This window comes from Leptidea sinapis, chromosome 4 (assembly GCF_905404315.1).
Source record: "Leptidea sinapis chromosome 4, ilLepSina1.1, whole genome shotgun sequence".
Taxonomy (NCBI): Eukaryota; Metazoa; Arthropoda; class Insecta; order Lepidoptera; family Pieridae; genus Leptidea; species Leptidea sinapis.
This window is the reverse complement of record NC_066268.1, coordinates 11,855,131-11,874,496: the sequence shown is the minus strand read 5'-3', so window position 1 is coordinate 11,874,496 and position 19,366 is coordinate 11,855,131. Positions and strand designations below refer to the sequence as shown.

General features: G+C 35.7%; 1 protein-coding gene across 1 annotated transcript in view; it reads left to right on the top strand.

Annotated features, from left to right (window-relative positions):
• LOC126979900 (laminin subunit alpha-2-like) overlaps positions 1–19,366 on the top strand; it is a 124,679-nt gene that overhangs the window by 52,421 nt on the left and 52,892 nt on the right. Inside the window, exon 2 of the mRNA XM_050829486.1 lies at positions 18,542–18,716. Within this exon, the coding sequence (XP_050685443.1) occupies positions 18,542–18,716 (175 nt within the window). The remainder of the gene's footprint in view (positions 1–18,541; positions 18,717–19,366) is intronic.

Genomic DNA, 19,366 nt, shown 5'->3' with positions numbered 1-19,366 from the left:
GTTTGGATATGAAAGAGTGACATCTTAATTTAATTACCTAATATGCAAATATTGGGATTGAGCAGGTTATCAACTGTAAAGTAGATCCTGTAACTGAAGCCACAATCTGTGAGTTGAACAAGACATACAAGTGATTTATCAACGATACGTCATGTTGGCTCAGTAGAAAGAGCGCTCGCACGGAACGCGAAGGGTCGCGGGTTTGAGTCCCGCATCGTTCATAAATTTTGTTTTCAAATTTAAGTTGTGTCATACCTGTAAGTCAAGACGTTTGAGTAATTTTGGTGCAACACTTTACACACATTATATAAAAAATGCTGAAACTGTAAATACACATTAAAAAGAGTGGCAATGAGTTTCTTGTCAACTCTACTCATTAACGGCCGTTTTCAATAACCTATCCGTCCTTAGTTTAAGTATCTAGACAAATCATTTTAAGCTCAACTTATCTGAAGTGGTGCTAAAATTTTTGAAGTATTAAAAATGCTTGGCCTAAATGAATAATTAATAAATGATTTTTCTTTCTTATATGTATCGACATTTTCAATAACAATCTTATTAATAGGAATTATACGCATTTCTTGAACCTGAGATTGTTATAATATATATTCACAGCTGGCAATAGATGTATAGTGGGTTTGAACCCCACTGAGATCAAGCATGAAAACATGTTTTTAATGTAAAATGTCTAATTTTTTATGTTACTCTGAGCACTTAAGAGGTGATGATAATTTATTAAATATATGTATTATAAAGTCTAGATTGCTTGTTGGTACGTGATATAGTTGTGTGTTTAGTGCAACACTATTGGGTGTGGGATTCAATTCTTCATCGGGGTAAATGTAAGCTTAAAGTACCAAGAGTTAATTGCTATATAACATTTATAACTTTAGAATTATGGACTCCTTTATTTGACTTTTCTCTTCTGTTCTATTCTCTATCTTTTACTCCTCTATTATAATTTTTTCTATTACACAAATTAAATTTAAATACAAAATTCATGAACGATTTTCTCCTTTCCCTATGAGTAAAAAGTGTGTTAGTATAAGTATTCTATAGGTTATCAAAATAAAAAAATATCATTAAATTTGATGATATTTGTTACAATAATATTGATTAACATTACTAAGGACTATTATTAAGGCCGGCAACGCTCCTGTGATTCCTCTGGTGTCGCAAGAGATTGTGGGCGGCGGTGATCTTTTAACAACAGGTGACCCGTACGCTCGTTTGTCCTCCTATTCCATAAAAAAAAAAAAATGTTAATATATAATGTTTCTAGATTGTCAATATAATATATTTTTATAATATTTTTAAATAACTACAAAAAAGGAGGAGGTTCTCAATTCGTCGGGTTTTTTTTATGTTTGTTAATTCAAAACTTTCGGCTGGGTGAACCGATTATGATAATTCTTTTTTTATTTGAAAGCTGGTGCTTCCCGTGTGGTCCCATTGTGATTTGGTCCAGATCTGACAGTGGCATCCATGAGAAAAATCATAAAAGTCTTAAATTTGCTATACATACGTATTACGTATGTTTGCAAATTTAATTCGCAGTTTGCTGTAGCTATAGTAAATTAGATGATAAATTTATGAATAACTCAATATCGCGCCAACCGATTTCGATGATATATTTTTTATTGGAGAGAATATACTTCAAAGATAGTTTGGTGAGAGTTTGGTTAGGTTCTGATTACGGAATCCATGGCAAAGTATCGGAACTCTTCAATTAAGCGCTTACGTTCATTGCTGCATTGAAAAATTTAGTAGTTTAAAGTTGTAAGTTAGTGTACTTCAAATTCACTAAAAATCAAAAAATTTGGAACAAGTTGGTGTCATCCAAGATAGGCTTGTAACTACATACATAGTTAAAGCTGAGATGTGCTTGAGTCGTGAGGAGGTGAGAGGCGAGAGCGGGTCGCGGCGGTAGGACACCGATACCATTAATCGTAACTAGAATTAGATTGTATAAAAAAAAGCAATTATTTTTATACTTGTTAGTGCATATTATATCTACTGTTTTGGAATACTGTTTTTGAAGCAGGTTGTCTCTCTCTTTTTTAATGTTCTATCTCCCTAATAATTCTTAACTCTAGGTACTTAATATTAACCATCAGATGTAGACCTTGTCTGGTGAGAATGGACATACCAGGGTTGGACTACGCTCTTGATTGCCACGGTGGTGTAGTGCAAGTAAATATTTAATTTTTAAGCTAATTGGTAGTAATCTACAAACTTCAAATATTTTTTTATAGTTATCTTTACATTTCTCTTTTGTTTTATTGTCTACAAGTAGTTTTAAAAATCTTATCTGAAACAATTCTAATTTATCTATGGGTTGTAGTTTTTGACGATCAATAAGTGACTTAAATTCCTAGTTTGAAAAAGTATATTAATTTGGAAAAATCTCGCGCCTTGCAATTAAATTTTTTTTCTTTTAAATGTGTTTTTATAGATGAAAAATCGGTGTCAGTTTAAAAAAACAGTAATTAACGATTGAAAGGAGGTTTTGTAAACCTATACACGTCATAAACCTACTTGAGTAAAATATATTTGACTTTACAACAGTGATTTTCGCCTGTAAAATAGTCATAAATTCCTACAACTCAGAAGATACCTTTGCGAAAGATAACACAAAAAAACTGAAAACTCTAAGTTATCCGTGGGAGCGCCGGTACCTCATTACTCAGCACCATATATGGATCTGGTCAGTTTTTGTGTCCCATGTCGCTAGCGTATTATGATCGTCAACCGAATGTTAGATTCCGCGAATGATACGTGCCTTAGCACTAACGAGGATGTTTTATTAGATCGGTTCTACTTGATGTCAGTGTAACAACCATAGTTTTTATGATGCCTTAGTCTTTTCCATAGTATTTTCTTCTTAATGAGAAAATCAGTTGTCCAATAACACTAAGCTCTACTATATACCATTGGACTGGCGGCTATCAAAGTGCTTTTGTGCCTGTTTGATATTCGCCATTTTGGCGCTGTTGGCCATGTAGCGAGAGTCTGTGGTATTAAAACTAGTGATATCGATAGATGGTGGGAAACTATTTACAAAAAAAATGTGTAAGTACTTTATTACGTTGATTCTTGAAGTATAAATAACACGGAAAACTAACGAAATTAATTCAAAATGCAAAAATACTTCAGAGTAGTGTACGTTCGCATCGTAGGCGCTTCAAATAGGCACAAAAAATTTACTGTCAAACATATGGAATAGCCTGTCCTGTGGTATTTATTCAGGTCAGTGTCCAATAGGTAGAACCAATAACGTTCTACACATATAGACAAATCACGTCGTACAAAAACAATGGTGAAATATGGAACATGCCACAAATTACATCATAATAAGTTTCGGCTGCTGTATCTATACATTGCGGCATTTATTACAGTTGTTTACAATATTAATTCTCAATAAGCAGCAATGCTAAACAAAGCTGAAATACGGACCATGCCACAAATGACATCATAATAAACTTCAGTTGCTATATCTATACATTGCCGCATTTACTCCAGTTGCTTAAAATATGATTGGTCAATAAGCACCAATGTAAAACATTTATTAAATTCAGGTTACGTATTTTGAATTTAGAACCCGATTCGAACAGTGACAGTTGACACACGGCTAAAGAGAAAAGTGTGCCTACATATTAATATCCGTTAAAACACAGAACAATAACGATAAAATTTATAAACGAAAACTATAATGCAGTCCAATTTGACAGGAGACTAATGGACACTAAATTGTTTTAGAACGGTTTCATGGTCTTCATCTATTCTGTCTCTTTCTCACACCTAGGTTTTTATGTAAGGATATTTGTCTCACTTTCACACAGGGTTCGTCTATAACTGTACTAAGTTTAAGGTCACTTTTGCCGTCCCGCCAATCTTTCCGCTGTCAGACTGTGAATGATATGTCCTTATATGTGTAAAGAATGAGATTGAGTGGAACCGTTGCCTCTCCACTGTAACTCCGGTTTGATCCTCACTCCCTACTTACCTATTATCTTTTCAGTCTTCGGATTCATATATTCGACACTTTAAGTACAGCAACTCCCTTGTGATCCCTGTGGTGTTACTTGCGATGATCAAATACCATATGAAGTTTTATAACACGGGAAATGAAATATGTAGTTATAATCTTAGTGGCGATTTCTGGATATAAGGGACCAAATTGAATTCAAAATCTTTGTATTCGATATCAGAATGTACCGTACCACCCATTCGGGAGGCCTGAAGAGAAGGGTCGCAAAAAATCTACGGAGGCTGTATTTGGAATTCACTATTATATATATTTTGAATTTGATTTTCTGAGTTGTAAAAGTATATCATGATATTAGATTTAGTCTAATAAAATACTAACTCGACTTACCCGCCAAGTAGATATATTATGACGGGTGCTCACGATATATATTTTATTAAACTGGTGCCAATATTTCGATCAACATCGGCGAGAAACTCTTGACACATTGACACTTGACACTAATAGTACATCTATCTGTCCACGTGGCGCTTAAATCGTTTTAGTCTTTGATTCCCTAATTTACGATACACACTACTGACGACGTCCATACCCCATGAGTACCCGTCATGATAATTACAATGTTAAACTTCCGCGATGATAAAGTTTAAAAACATAGGCATTTCAAGTTTACATTTCGTCCTCTTGATAGAAACATTTTCAGAAAAAACATACCTTTTGAGACATAAAATAATATATAAGAGAAAATATCTTGTGAATCTTCCAGATAGCTAGGTTGATATAGCATTGGTACGATGGTGGAACATGACGACAGGAATCTGGTTCAACAGCAGCAGTTCTTCGGAACCCTTCCTTTAACAAATACGGTAGAAGATGCATTAAAAACCAATGTCTCTTCACGACACTAAAACTGTAATTACCGTTAGCATAACAAAAATTTTTAGTAACTCATAAAATACTTATAATTAACTGAGCACTTAAGCTTTTAATGAGTTTGTTTAAAATATAAAAACATGCGCGTAACTAGGAAGTGCTTTAACTATTAGCTTGACAGATGCTTCAAACAATACCCCCTAATAGACTCTCCTTTAAAACGTAGACAAAGAAAAGTGAAGAAGGAGTCAATCGTTTAAAATAACATTAAAAGTTTAACGTACAAGTTTTTTGAAATAAATTGAGGTCAAAGTCAACTGGCATACAACACTGCTATTATATAACCCATTTATTCAATATCTTCCCCATGAGTGATCATACTACTTATACAATACGATATTTAACAAATAAGACTGATTCTTAGGGATATCTTAATAACATACTAAAAATATGTCACGGAATTCCCAAATTAAATTATGCAGTATTTGCAGAAATCTATCCATTTTTTTTAATGATGGTACAAAATCAAATGATATGTATAAGAAGTATATTAAATAAGTAAATAAACCAAGAGACTGTGAAATATGTATTTACTAAAAATATTTTTAAAATTGGGAAATAGAATGAGAAGATTAAAAAAAAATATTAGCAATAATTTTAGAGTATAGATACATTGGCTGACATAATAGAATTGCAGAAACCCAACCCAAAGGATGAGTATCCTTAGGAATCCCAGTCTACTTACTCCGAAATGATGACAGACTCTGTCTAAATATAATTGTGTTCATAAAGTTACAATAGTAGTAAGTAGCCGTGCACGCTTGGAACCCCTCCTTACAGAGACGAATTGCAGTCCAATACTTTATTTACACAAAAAAGAATTTAAAGTCCCAATTTGTTTCTAATGCCTTTCAACCGACTTCAAAAAGAGGAGGTTATCAAATGAATTATTGAAAGGTGAGAACTAGTTAAGGTGCACTGAACAACGTTTCTTATTCCAGGTAAAGTCGACAGAGATAGCGGCATCAGTCTAATCAAAACTTACTAATGTAATTTGTACAAACTATTTTCTTTAATTAACGCAAGCAAAAAACTTTTTAAGGGATTAAAACGCGTGCAATTGTAATTGTATTCCTAAATTAGTATTAATGTATCTTTTACGCAAAAGCTAATGTTGAAACACAGTTTTTTTATTCAAATAGTTATTTATTTTATATATTTATTCATGTGAAGGAAATAAACAGTATTATGATTCAATATTAACAGATCGTAAAACTCACACTTTCACTATTGAAGTTTCCAACAATTATACGACAATTTTAGTTAAAAGGTAACCAACGGTAAGATAAAAACCACAAATTATTATAACACTAGAAATAGGGATTGCTTGTAACTAATTCTAGTAGGCTTCATAAGATACATAATAGCTTTAAGGGTAATTGTACACTTCTATAATAAAGTCCCAACCACTGTTCAGGCATTATCTATAAATAAATTTAAATGTTTTATAAAAAAAAATGGCTCCGTCGTAAATCCTATTACTCCACAGCTAAATATCTAAATGATGAAGTATTAATTTACTTTTTTTTTCTTTTTTTGACTTATTCATGTAAGCCTTTCAGTTTTTGACTTTTGAGTATTTTTGTTGCGTCACTTTGCATATATTGTAATTGAAATGATTTGTAAAACAACTAAAATGTAAATCTTGACTTGAAAGAGTGGCAATGAGTTTCTTGCTACTTCTTCTCATTAGCTCAACCCGTTACGAAGTAGCGGTAAATTCGATAAGAAACAATATTTATATATATTTTTTGACATTCATAAGTGTCATTTTTGTGACCTACATGAATAAAGTGTTTTTGAATTTGAATTTGATCGGAGAGCCTCGGACTAGATTGTGATTATTTTATAGCGATAGATATGACTGTACAATTTTGTATAATTTTATTGAAAAGTGCACAAAAAAAGAATGCTGGGAGAGTTTCTTGCACCGCTTCTTCTGTCTCAGAGCGCCATTTGTTTCCGAAGCGGTAGTAGTATCTAGTATATTCGAAATGACATCAAAAATAATTCTAAAGGAATCAATTTTGAGAAAATAAATGCCTTTTAAATAAAAAGTATTATAAATAAATAATTACAAGCTATATAAGTTACACAATACTAAATAGTTATCTTAATATATCATATTGCTTAACGTTATTATTATTTTATTACTTTTGAAGAAATATCGAAGAAGATGATGTACATATTTCATAACACTATCATGCCTGGATGAATTTTTTACTTTATCTTGTGATTATATTTTGTAGTGTTGTTTTACTTCAGAACTCAGTTCTTTATAGACATTTTTACCATTTTCTGCACTTCTTTTTTTTTGGTTTCACTGTAAAAAGCTTTTGTTTCAGCTTATTACAATTTTAATGAGATGCACTACCCATATTCTTAACTAAATTTCAAAAATAAAAACATGTTGACTCTCAGATATTCTTTTTAAGCAATGTAACTAAATATATTTTTTAATTTTTATCTTTTTTTTTACTTTAAAGTTATTAAACCCCAGTTTTAGTAAGCCATTAAATTATTAAATTTGTTATGTCTTAAATTTTATTTGTGTCAATTATTAATTCACTTTCAACTTTTACCAGTGGGAGGCTCCTTTGCACAGAATACCGGCTAGATTATTGGTACTACAACGGCGCTTATTTCTGCCGTGAAACAGTAATGTGTAAACATTACTGTGTTTCTGTATGAAGGGCGCCGTAGCTAGTGAAATTACTGGGCAAATGATACTTAACATCTTATGTCTCAAGGTGACGAGCGCAATTGTAGTGCCGCTCAGAATTTTTTGGCTTTTCAAGAATCCTAAGCGGTACTGCACTGGGCAGGGCGTATCAATTACCATCAGCTGATCGTCCTGCTCATCTCGTCCCGTATTTTCATAAAAAAAAAATAAACATCCAATTTATCTCACCAATTTTACAGTTGATCTCAAGTCCGTCCCTGAAACTTTGAAGTAAACAATTGTTAAGTTAAATAAATGTATATGTTTACATTCACCACTTCCTCTCTTCGCTTGACTAGAGGTAATTGTTGATTATTGACAGGCTAACGCCAGACCACCTGTACTTAAGTTATTTATAACAACTTAAAAGCCGATGACGATACCTTTTTCTGCCGTGAAGCAGCAATGTGTAAGCATTATTCTGTTTCGCTCTGAAGGGTAATAGTGAAATTACTGGGTAAATGTGACTTAACATCTTATGTTGTTGTGTCACTCAGAATTTTTGGGAGATTCCTGAGAGGTACTGCATTGTAATGGGCAGGGCGTATCAATTACCATCACCTGAAAGTCCTGCTCGTCTCATCTCTTATTGTCCTAAAAAACTCTTGTACACTTAGGAAGCTTAAGGAAGGAAATCCGGTTCATCTATAACAATTCAAGGGATTATAGTTATAAATTTTTTTTTTTCCCCAGAAAATTCATTAAATTAGATCTTCGGAAATCGCATTTTTTTATGGAAGAAGAGGATATATGAGCGTACCTGATATTAAGTGATCACCGCCGCCCACATTCTCCAAATGTTATGAGTTATCTTGAGTGTTTATTCCAATAAATTGCCTTTAACCAACTTCGGCACATGTTTTGCCGCCAAGTCTCGTTCCTGAATTGGGTGACTCAACGTCTCTTGAGGATGCCTCGTGTAGAGGTATAAAGCTAGATGAAAAAGCTTTTTTATTATAAAGAGCGCAAAAAAAGAATGCTGGGAGAGTTCATTTGTTTACGAAGAGGTGGAGTGTTAGAAATGACACCAAAAAGAATTTTAAAAGAATCAATTTTGAGAAAATAAATGCCTCTTATTCCTTTTTATGCCTTTTACGTTCCTGTGATTCATCTGCTCTCGCAGGAGTTATCAGGTTATCCTCCATAAAAAAATCACATTTCAACAAGAATAGTTTAACTGTTTATAAGACATAGTATTTCAATGTATGATAAAATATAATGTAAGAATATATCATATTTTCAATCAGTTTTACATCTCTACAGAATGGGCCGTTTCACAATAGAAGGACTTAAATCATCCGGGTTCCCTTTGAAACATGACCACATTCAACCGCATATGATTCATTGTATTATGTGACTATATATGTATATGAAACGCATCAATATAAAGATGGAGATTGACTTGTAATATTTTTGTGTTATGTATCGAGTTTTTGTAACAGAGACAAAAAATTTACGTTAGTTTGTAATGTATCATACTCGGCAAACACCACATGCTCTAATCAGATGTCGGATTTTTAGCGAATCCCTTTGAGTGTTACATTACAATTTACAAGTCAGTCAGTGCACGTCGCGTCGTCGCGAGAGCAAGCCGCAAGCACAATCCATCTCGTTTTTCACTCACGATTTAGAATAAGTAAAGGGACAACGAAAAAACGCTTTTATTAAACAACAAAGACAAACCAATTTTGTGGGGATCCTACTCATGTTATATTCAACAAATTAAAAAAAAGTATGCTGGGGTAGATTTGTCACAAAATTTACGTTAGACATTATGAGAAGAAATGGAGCACACTTGAGCCAACAGCTCGAATGATACATTACAAACACACGTTACTAGTCAATCTGTGCCGCTGAATTGGCCTCGAATGGTACATTACAAACACACGTTACTAGTCAATCTGTGCCGCTGAATTGGCCTCGAATGGTACATTACAAAGATACGTTACTAGTCAATCTGTGCCGCTGAATTGGCCTCGAATGGTACATTACAAACATACGTTACTAGTCAATCTGTGCCGCTGAATTGGCCTCGAATGGTACATTACAAAGATACGTTACTAGTCAATCTGTGCCGCTGAATTGGCCTCGAATGGTACATTACAAACATACGTTACTAGTCAATCTGTGCCGCTGAATTGGCCTCGAATGGTACATTACAAACATACGTTACTAGTCAATCTGTGCCGCTGAATTGGCCTCCAGTGGTACATTACAAACATACGTTACTAGTCAATCGGTGCCGATGAGTTGGTCTCGAATGGTACATTACAATCATACGTTACTAGTCAATCTGTGCCGCTGGGTTGGTCTCGAATGGTACATTACAAACATACGTTAATAGTCAATCTCTTGCAACACCAGAGGAATCACAGGAGCGTTGCCGGCCTTTAAGGAAGGTGTACGCGCTTTTTTTGAAGGTACCCATGTCGTATCGTCCCTGAAACACCGCACAAGGAAGCTCATTCCACAGCTTTGTAGTACGTGGAAGAAAGCTCCTTGAAAACCGCACTGTGGAGGACCGCCACATATCCAGATGGTGAGGATGATATCCTAACTTGTGGCGTGTCGTGCGAAGGTGGAATTCGGCGGCAGGAATCAGGTTAAACAGCTCTTCGGAACACTCCCCGTGATAAATGCGGTAGAAGACACACAATGAAGCGACGTCTCTACGCAACGCCAAGTGATCCAGCCGTTCACAGAGCACTGGGTCCCCGACAATTCGAGCTGCTCTGCGTTGCACGCGGTCAAATGGATCGAGCTGATACTGGGGTGCGCCAGACCAGAGATGACAGCAATACTCCATGTGTGGCCGGACCTGCGCTTTGTGGAGCGCTAGTATGTGGGTCGGCTTGAAGTATTGCCGTGCTCTATTAATGACGCCCAGTTTCTTTGAAGCAAATTTGGCTTTGCCTTCCAGATGACCACGAAATTGGCAATCGCTCGAGATTTCGAGACCCAGTATTCCGATACTAGGCGAGGCTTTGAGATAAGTGTTGTCGAAGAGCGGTGATACGACAAATGGGGTTTTTTAGTGGTAAACGGCACTGGTCGACGATTTTCCGAGAGAGACCTGCATGGCCCGTGTATACAGCATCACCAGTGCTGTCGTCTGCATAGCAATGAATGCTGGAGGTGTCCAACATATCATTGATATGCAGAAGAAACAGCGTGGGAGATAGCACACAGCCTTGGGGAACTCCGGCGTTCACGGGCTTGGGATTCGAGCAATAACCGTCGATAACGACCTGTATGCTGCGCCCAGTGAGGAAGCTGGAGGTCCACTTGCATAAGCTCTCGGGAAGCCCAAATGATGGAAGTTTTGCGAGGAGCGCCTTGTGCCATACACGATCAAAGGCCTTCGCTATATCCAGGCTAACTGCCAGGCCTCCCCCCTTGCTTTCAATAGCCGCAGCCCATCTATGTGTTAGGTATACCAGAAGATCACCTGTCGACCGACCATGGCGAAACCCGTATTGTCGGTCGTTGATCAACTGGTGACCCTCTAGGTATACCAAGAGCTGACGGCTAATTATGCTCTCCATGATTTTGGAGAGCAGGGAGGTAATAGCAATAGGCCTGTAGTTTGCCGGATCCGAACTGTCTCCTTTTTTTTGGATCGGATGGACAAGGGCTGACTTCCATGAGTCAGGGACTACGCCATTAGAATAAGAGTGCCGGAATAAACGCGTTAGCACCGGCGTCAACTCAGGGGCACACGTTCTAAGCACGATTGGAGAAATGCCATCCGGCCCGCTCGACTTCCTGACGTCCAACAAAAACAGAGCTCGCCTAACAGTTTTCTGTCTGAACTGTACTTCAGGCATAGAGCTCTGACACCGCGGGATGGTCGGTGGTGTTTTTCCGTTGTCGTCAAGAGTCGAGTTGGAGGCGAAAAGAGTGCACAAGAGATCGGCTTTCTCTTTTGCCGTATGGGCCAGGGTGTCATTCCTCATGTGCAATGGCGGCATGGACGGCTGGCTGAAGTTACCAAGAGCAGCTTTCGACAACGACCAGAACTTGCGTGTTCCGGTCGGGTAACTGGAAAGCTGCTCGCCGATTTTGACGACGTGTTTTGACTTTGCACGGGCGATTTGCCGCTTAAAAAGTCTGAAGGCACGGTTGTATTTCCTCTTAAGAACTGTGCAGCTCGGATCCTTTGTGCCAAGCGCCGCAACCCAAGTTCGATACGCCCGTTTTTTGCAGTCAGATGCTGCTTTAACTGACGCATCGAACCAGGGCTGTGATCATCAAATGTGTGCCGTTGAATTGGCCTCGAATGATACATTACAAACAATCGTTTTACTCTCCACCCTCAAAACTACTACCCAGTTACCTGTGAACCTGACGTCGATGACGTCACATCGTCGCTTTGTTACGGTGTGCAAAACAAGCATCACTAAGTTATATTCTAATCTTATTATAAATTAAAAAACTACTATTTATTTTCATGTATTATTGATTGATATAAAGTTGTTGCTTTCTGATGCTGATTATTATAATGCTGAAAAATCAATGAAATCATGTTAGCGCAGCAAGATGCCACGCACACAAGCATATAATAGTTGCCATAATAAAAAAGCTATTGTTCTTAGGTAGTGCGCTACCTAGTTGGAGCGCAGCGGAGACCAATCCTTAATCTAAGGGTTGAGTTAAGTGTAAGTAGCATTATGCTACACGAGAACAACTGCCGACAAACTACTTACGTAGTTTGGGAGATTGTAGTCATGAAATATGTTATGGCTACTTGAATAAATAAATTACCAAAAAACCAACCAATAGATTAATCTGAGCTGTTCATTAATAAATCTATATGATACTATTAAGCCAGCTCATCCAAGAATTTAATGTGACGTCACGATTAATATATAGAAGGGAAAAATGACACCGTAACAGAGCTGGAACTAGGGTTGCCACCCGTACTCTAAAACAGTGTATTGTACTCAATATTATGTAGATGTACTCTTATCTTCTATTACTCTATTTTAGAGTATGCTAAAATTCTCTTTTTACACAATATTTACTATACTAGCCTTCCAAAATCGGGAAGTGCCCCTTGGCACTAGATCTTTGATTCTTTTAATGAAAATAAGGGACAAGACGAGCAGGACGTTCAGCTGATGGTAATTGATACGCCCTGCCCATTACAATGCAGTGCCGCTCAGGATTCTTGAAAAACCCCAAAAGTTCTAAGCGGCACTACAACTGCACTCGTCACCTTGAGACATAAGATGTTAAGTCAAGTTTCATTTGCCCAGTTATTTCACTAGCTACGGCGCCCTTCAGACCGAAACACAGTAATGCTTAGACATTACTCCTTCACGGCAGAAATAGGCGCCGTTGTGGCAACCTGTGCAAGGAAGCCTCCCACTGGTGAGCACATATACACCAATATCAAAAGTGCCGTACGGCACGCCCTGACCAATTTCTGACCGTCATTTTGTTTATAACATAGTTTATTTTTCATGGTCTTATGAGCTTGTTTTAATAGCTTTCTTATACATTCACTCAAATCTTCATAATCACAAGCAATCTATTAATACACGTAAAAAATACGCATTGACAGGCCGCTGCGCGCGCGCCAAAATCGCGCCGATCTATGGCAAGGCTAGTGCCAGTCATGTAATACTATAAAAACCCATTATTATAACCAAAAAAGACGACTATTCAGTGTTGATACGTTAAGAAAATATTAATGATAACCTTATTTGGAAGTACGTAGACTTTATATCTCGTTTGAAATCGGACATACTCTATTTCTTCTAATAAAAGATGGCAACCCTAGCTGGAACATTATAACAGCATAGCGCACGTCCAATTAACACTACGTTAAAAATAAATGCGGGCGTTATTCTGGACAGAGTACCTACCCACTAATATTTTATATTTTTGGCTTCTCACATGTAAGTAACACACGTAAATAAAAAGTTGAAGAGAAAAACTTATTACAAAATCACTTTGACACGAATGTTAATGAAGATAATGTATTTGTTAGCAATTTGTGTTTTATTTCAGTAAGTATTGTGTATAAATTACAATAATTTATCAAATTTCAATATATAATATGCATTTTGAGAACTCGGAAAATAAACAGATTGAATTTTTATGTAAATTAATAGCTTAGAAAATAAAAAATCAGTAATTTTTTCAATTAAAAGGCATAAAAGGCATTTATTTTCTCAAAATTGATTCCTTTAGAATTCTTTTTGATGTCATTTCTAATATACTAGATACTACTGCCGCTTCGGAAACAAATGGCCCTCTGAGAGAGCAGAAGCGGCGGTTTTTTTTTAATAAAAATATACATAAGTACATCGAAAATTTCTCGAACTCGGAAAACAAACAGATAATTTTTTTTATGTAAATTAATAGTTTAAAAAACAATAATCACGCTTTAACGCAAGCCGAACCAAAAATTTGATAAATAAATATATAAGAAAATATGAAGAGTACGCGTCTCGCGCTGCGTAAATACGTAAATCTGCGTAAATTTACGCTAGTGCACTACTAGTATTTATCTCGAAGTTTCTAGCACAATTGACGACCTGTATAGCCGAGTGGTTAGCGATTCTACCTACTAAGCTAGAGGTCCCGGGTTCGAATCCCGGTAGGTGCAAGCATTTATATGATGAATATTGATGTTTGTTTCTGAGTCATAGATGTTTATATGTATTTATATAATATGTTTATGTGTATGTATATATGTATGTTTAAGTAAGTGTATTGTATTAAATATATCGTTGTCTTGTAACCCATAACACAGGCTATATGCTTAATTTGGGGCAAGATAATTTCGTCGTAAAGTAGTTCACAATTTGGTCTTCATCATGAATCTTCAGTGACACTACGCTGTAATGGACAGAACGTACACACACCAGGGTAAATTAACATCACAAATTATAATGAATAAAAAAAAATCGGAGTTTTTTCTGAGGACTTTTGACCAGAAAGCTTTAGTGAGGTAACTAAATATGTATAATGACCGTGCCATGATTCGACCCCGATCAAATTGTAGTGCTCTCACGCTGAATCTTAAAATGAAAAGTCGTATGTGCCACCTCCGATATAATTGACTGATCAAATCAAGATCAAAAACAAAAACTGACTTCAAAAAAACTATTCCAAAACAATAGATATAATATGCACTAAAAAGGAAAAAAAAAATAATAACGCACTTTTATACAATATAATTTATCTAATTCTAGTTACAATTATTGTTATTTTTGGAATCGGTGTCCTCCCGCCGTAGCCACCACACACGGGAAGCACCAGTTTTCAAATAGAAAAAGAATTATGGAATTCGGTTCACCCAATTGAAAGTTCTGAGGTAACAAACACAAAAAGAACATACCGACGAATTGAGAACCTCCTCCTTTTTTGAAGTCAGTTAAAAAGTCGTATGTGCCACATCCGATATTTTTCAAAAACTAGGAATAGGTCGTTTTACTGAACATCCAATTAGCTCCACTGCTGCTAAAGATAAGTGGACCTGTGAACCTAAGACCAATAATGTGTAGTATCTCATATAATTATTATAATCACTATATGAAAACCAAACGAAATATAACCAGCATCTATAGTTTTAGTATCAGAAGTTCCCATACATTAAGAACAACTTTTAGAATTTCTCTAGCCAGTCGACATCACAAGGAATTGCAGGTCATCTTCATCAGAACGCGAGAGGTCGCGGTTTCGAATGCTGCATTGTTCATAAATTTTGTTTTCAAATTTAATTTGTTGAAGTATTATTATTTTATACACTAGCTGACCCGACAGACGTTATTCTGTCAATAAATGGTTCGAGAGATATGGTAAATGCGTGGGTGGGATCTACTAACTATCGGACAAACTACATATATAAACTTTCCTTGAGGTTCAACAAATCTATTGAGAACAACAAAGATTTCATTGAGATCGGTAGAATAGTTTAGGAGTTATTAGGGAACATACAAACATAAATTCTCTTTAGATTAGTTAGTGTACTACTACAAATGTATAAATGTCAACAATTTAATTCAGAATACGAATCATATGTGAAGTCAAGGAACCTATTAGAACACCGCAGTCAGTATCACAAACTGTTCCAATCATACACAATGTTGACAGCGACCCCGCACGTGTTCCTCTCCTACTAATATCAATAAATTGTATTAGACTTGGTTCTTCCTGGTTCGAGCATCGTTAGGTAATTTGTAAGGCGAGCGATTTATGTATCCTTACTGCAATGTGGTTAGTTAAACTTAGATTTAACTTGTGCACGTTTTCGTGAAAGTTGCGTGACTTCGAAATTGACTGGTTTAAGACGATATAGTTGAGACATTGTACCAAGGCTTTTTTTATGACAATATGGGACGAGACAAGCAGGACGTTCATCTGATGGTAATTGATACGCGTATTTGTATTGTAATGACAATGCAGTGCCGCTCAGGATTCCTAAAAACTTCAAAAATTCTGATCGGCACTACAATTACGCTCGTCTCCTTGAGACATAAGATGTCAAGTCTCGTTTACCCAGTGATTTCACTAGCTACCCTGGCGCCCTTCAGACGGAAACTCAATAATGCTTTACGGTAGATATAGGGTGCCACACCTACACCGGCATCCTGTGCAAAAGAGGTTCCCACTAGGTCTTCTGGACATCTAAGAATAACTGTAAACAAATTAAATATTATAATTACGTTACAAGCTGTAGCTCAACTATATATATAGCTAGAGGTCCCGGGTTCGAATCCCGGTAGGTGCAAGCATTTATATGATGAATATGGATGTTTGTTTCCGAGTCATGGATGTTTAAATGTATTTGTGTATGGTTTATATCAATTTATGTATGTTTAAGTAAGTATATTGTATTAAATATATCATTATCTTGTATCCCATAACACAGGCTATATATACTTAACTTGGGGCAAGATAATTTGTGTAAAAAGTATGTCAATATATATATATGACTTAATACCATTATTATTCATAGTTATTATCTCACTAGCTATATGATTACTACCTTATTTGAAAACATATATTTAGTTGTAATTATTGTAGCCTGATCGATAGCAACCTTCGTAGTTATGTCAAGAATGTCACCCTATTTTTTAGTTAATCTCCATTTAATAACAGTATTAAAATTTGCTTTTTTTGTACGGAGGCTTTGAATGCACCTTATTAATATTTATAGACCCAACATATTATGAGTTGAACAACATCGAACAAGGATGTGTCAATTTTGAAATTGAGTTGGGTTGATCAGCGGCTACTCAATGAGCCAAAACAGTGAAATAATTGACCTATAAGTATCTAGTATTTACTTGAATATACGCGACATTTACAGATTTTATTTACATGACATAGTTTTTACAGGATTCAAAAGTTTGTAAATGTAGCTATATAATAATAAAAAATTAAGTTTAACGCAAAAACCTGATGTTAAAATATATTTACACGCGATAAATAATAATTACACGTGTTTTAAGGTACATATTTTATTTAAATTATACATATACTAGATATAACAGAAGGTACTTTTAAATAGGTACTTTTGGAAAGAAATATATTTAATTTATATGGCGCCCCTTTTTGAAATTTGCCATTTTGCTGTAGCGGTAATAATAATACACACTCTGTCAATAATTAGAGATCTCTAGCTATTGAGGTGTATGAGGCATAAGACTCTTACAGACAGAAGATCGTCAGTCTTAGTAATTAGGTTCCCGTGATTACGCATTGGATACGGAACACCAAAAAATTACAATAATAATAAGTTTTTAAGAGGAACAAACATAAACGTCTTATGCCTACTACTCGGCTAAGTCGAGTTAGTAAGTCTTTTACTGGGCGATGTATAATATGCTTCTACAGAAAATGTACAAAACTAAAATGTGTTACAAAATTTAAAAGAATTGTTAAAAAACGTTTGTGTGGGAAAGGTTACTAAACCATAAACGATTTTCTTAATGATACAACAGACTGAGAACGAAGCGAACACCCCCAGGCTCTTCAATTATAAATGTTTATTGTACGATATTACATTGTAATCCATATTTTTATAAAAAAAAAGAAAAGCCCGCTGAGTTCCTTGCGCCTGTTCTTCTCAGGTCTGAAGTAGTATATTTTAAATGGGTAGTAGTTTTTAGAGATAAGTGATTTTGAATAAAAATATTTGAATATGAATTTAAAGTATATTATATGCGTTGCAAATGATCTCATCATCATCATCATCACTACAGCCGAAATCATTCGAATCGATCGAAGACATCCATTGCTGGCAAAAGATCTTCACGACGATTGGATCTGCGCTGCCCTCTTCCGTCCAATTTCGGCGATCTTGACCAGATCCTCAGTCCATCTTGTGCAGAGGCCTACCAACGCGTGTTCTTATTCTGCAAACGGACTAATCAGTTTAAAAAACCCTTCTTTTTAAGAGGAGTGCATTTGAGCTTTTGGTCACCTTATGCTAAGTGATCATAGCGAAATATTATTACAGCAACAGCAGAGCACAAAAAAAGGACGGTGGTATTTTATAGGTGTGCTTTATTTCAAGCTACCCACATCCATATAGGCTTTACCCGTAAAAACTTTTAACTACACCCATGCTTTAAATCCTCTATTAAGGATTCTAAAACAGTTAGCTTATTGCCAACATTCAAACGCCCCAATGTCCTAATATTAACATTAACCATTACATCATCCAAACGAGTGTTGTAATGAAATTTAGTACAACATTATATCATCCGTTTTCATAATAACACTCTTTTGGATGATATTATGGTTACAAAGACTGACTTTTTTAAAGTTAGCATCAAGTTGATAATTAGGTATTAAAACACTCCTGTGATACTATTATCACATTCGTGTTACAATCAACAGTTGCATAAATAACTTTTAAAACTTTATTAATGTTCCAGGTCGTGCGTTGCTAGATCGTCTCAGTAGCACTACTCTCAGCGAAGTGGCGGTAGCAAGCGATAAAGACGGTCTACTGCCGGCGCCACTAGATGTCGCGCAGTACTCTACCGTGAGCAGCAATGCTACTTGTGGAGACCTCGGGTCTGAGGAGTTCTGCAGGGAAACTCCCGGCAAGTAAGTAACTATAACAATATAATTATACAACGATTTGCAGGGCCTTGGCAAGGCCGCTCCAGTAAATAAAATAGTCAATACATACAACAACGTATTTAAAAAAAAAGACGTGTGGCACTCGGGGACTACCACGGTAAAGCTATTGCATAGCATTTTTTATCAACTTATGCAATTATAATTATTTATTTATTTTATTTATGCAGTATTTTTTTTGATAAAATTAATTTAAAAAAAAGCAAGCGGGAAGTGAGTAAAATTTTACTTGCAAGATTTGATTACAGACAGACAACGGGCAGGTGAAACTAAATAAAAATGCTTGTCATAATAATAAAAATTAAAAAACGTGATAAAAATATAAAGAAATTAAATAAAATCTAGACGTACCCCAGGCCCGAACCTGAGACGAAATAACCTTGGCGAAATATCTATATAGATCTAGTAAGTAAGTGTAAGGTTATTTTCGTTACGGAATTTCTGAATTCGGTCTCCACGCTCAAGGCCCGCGATAGAAGCTATGCAATAGCTTAAAAGTGTGTATGTACTTAGGTATGTATGCACGCAAGAAGTTATACTTCTTTGGCAAAAATCAAAAATCTTAAAAATTATTTATTCCTCACTACACTCATTACACAATATAGTTGAAATCTTTC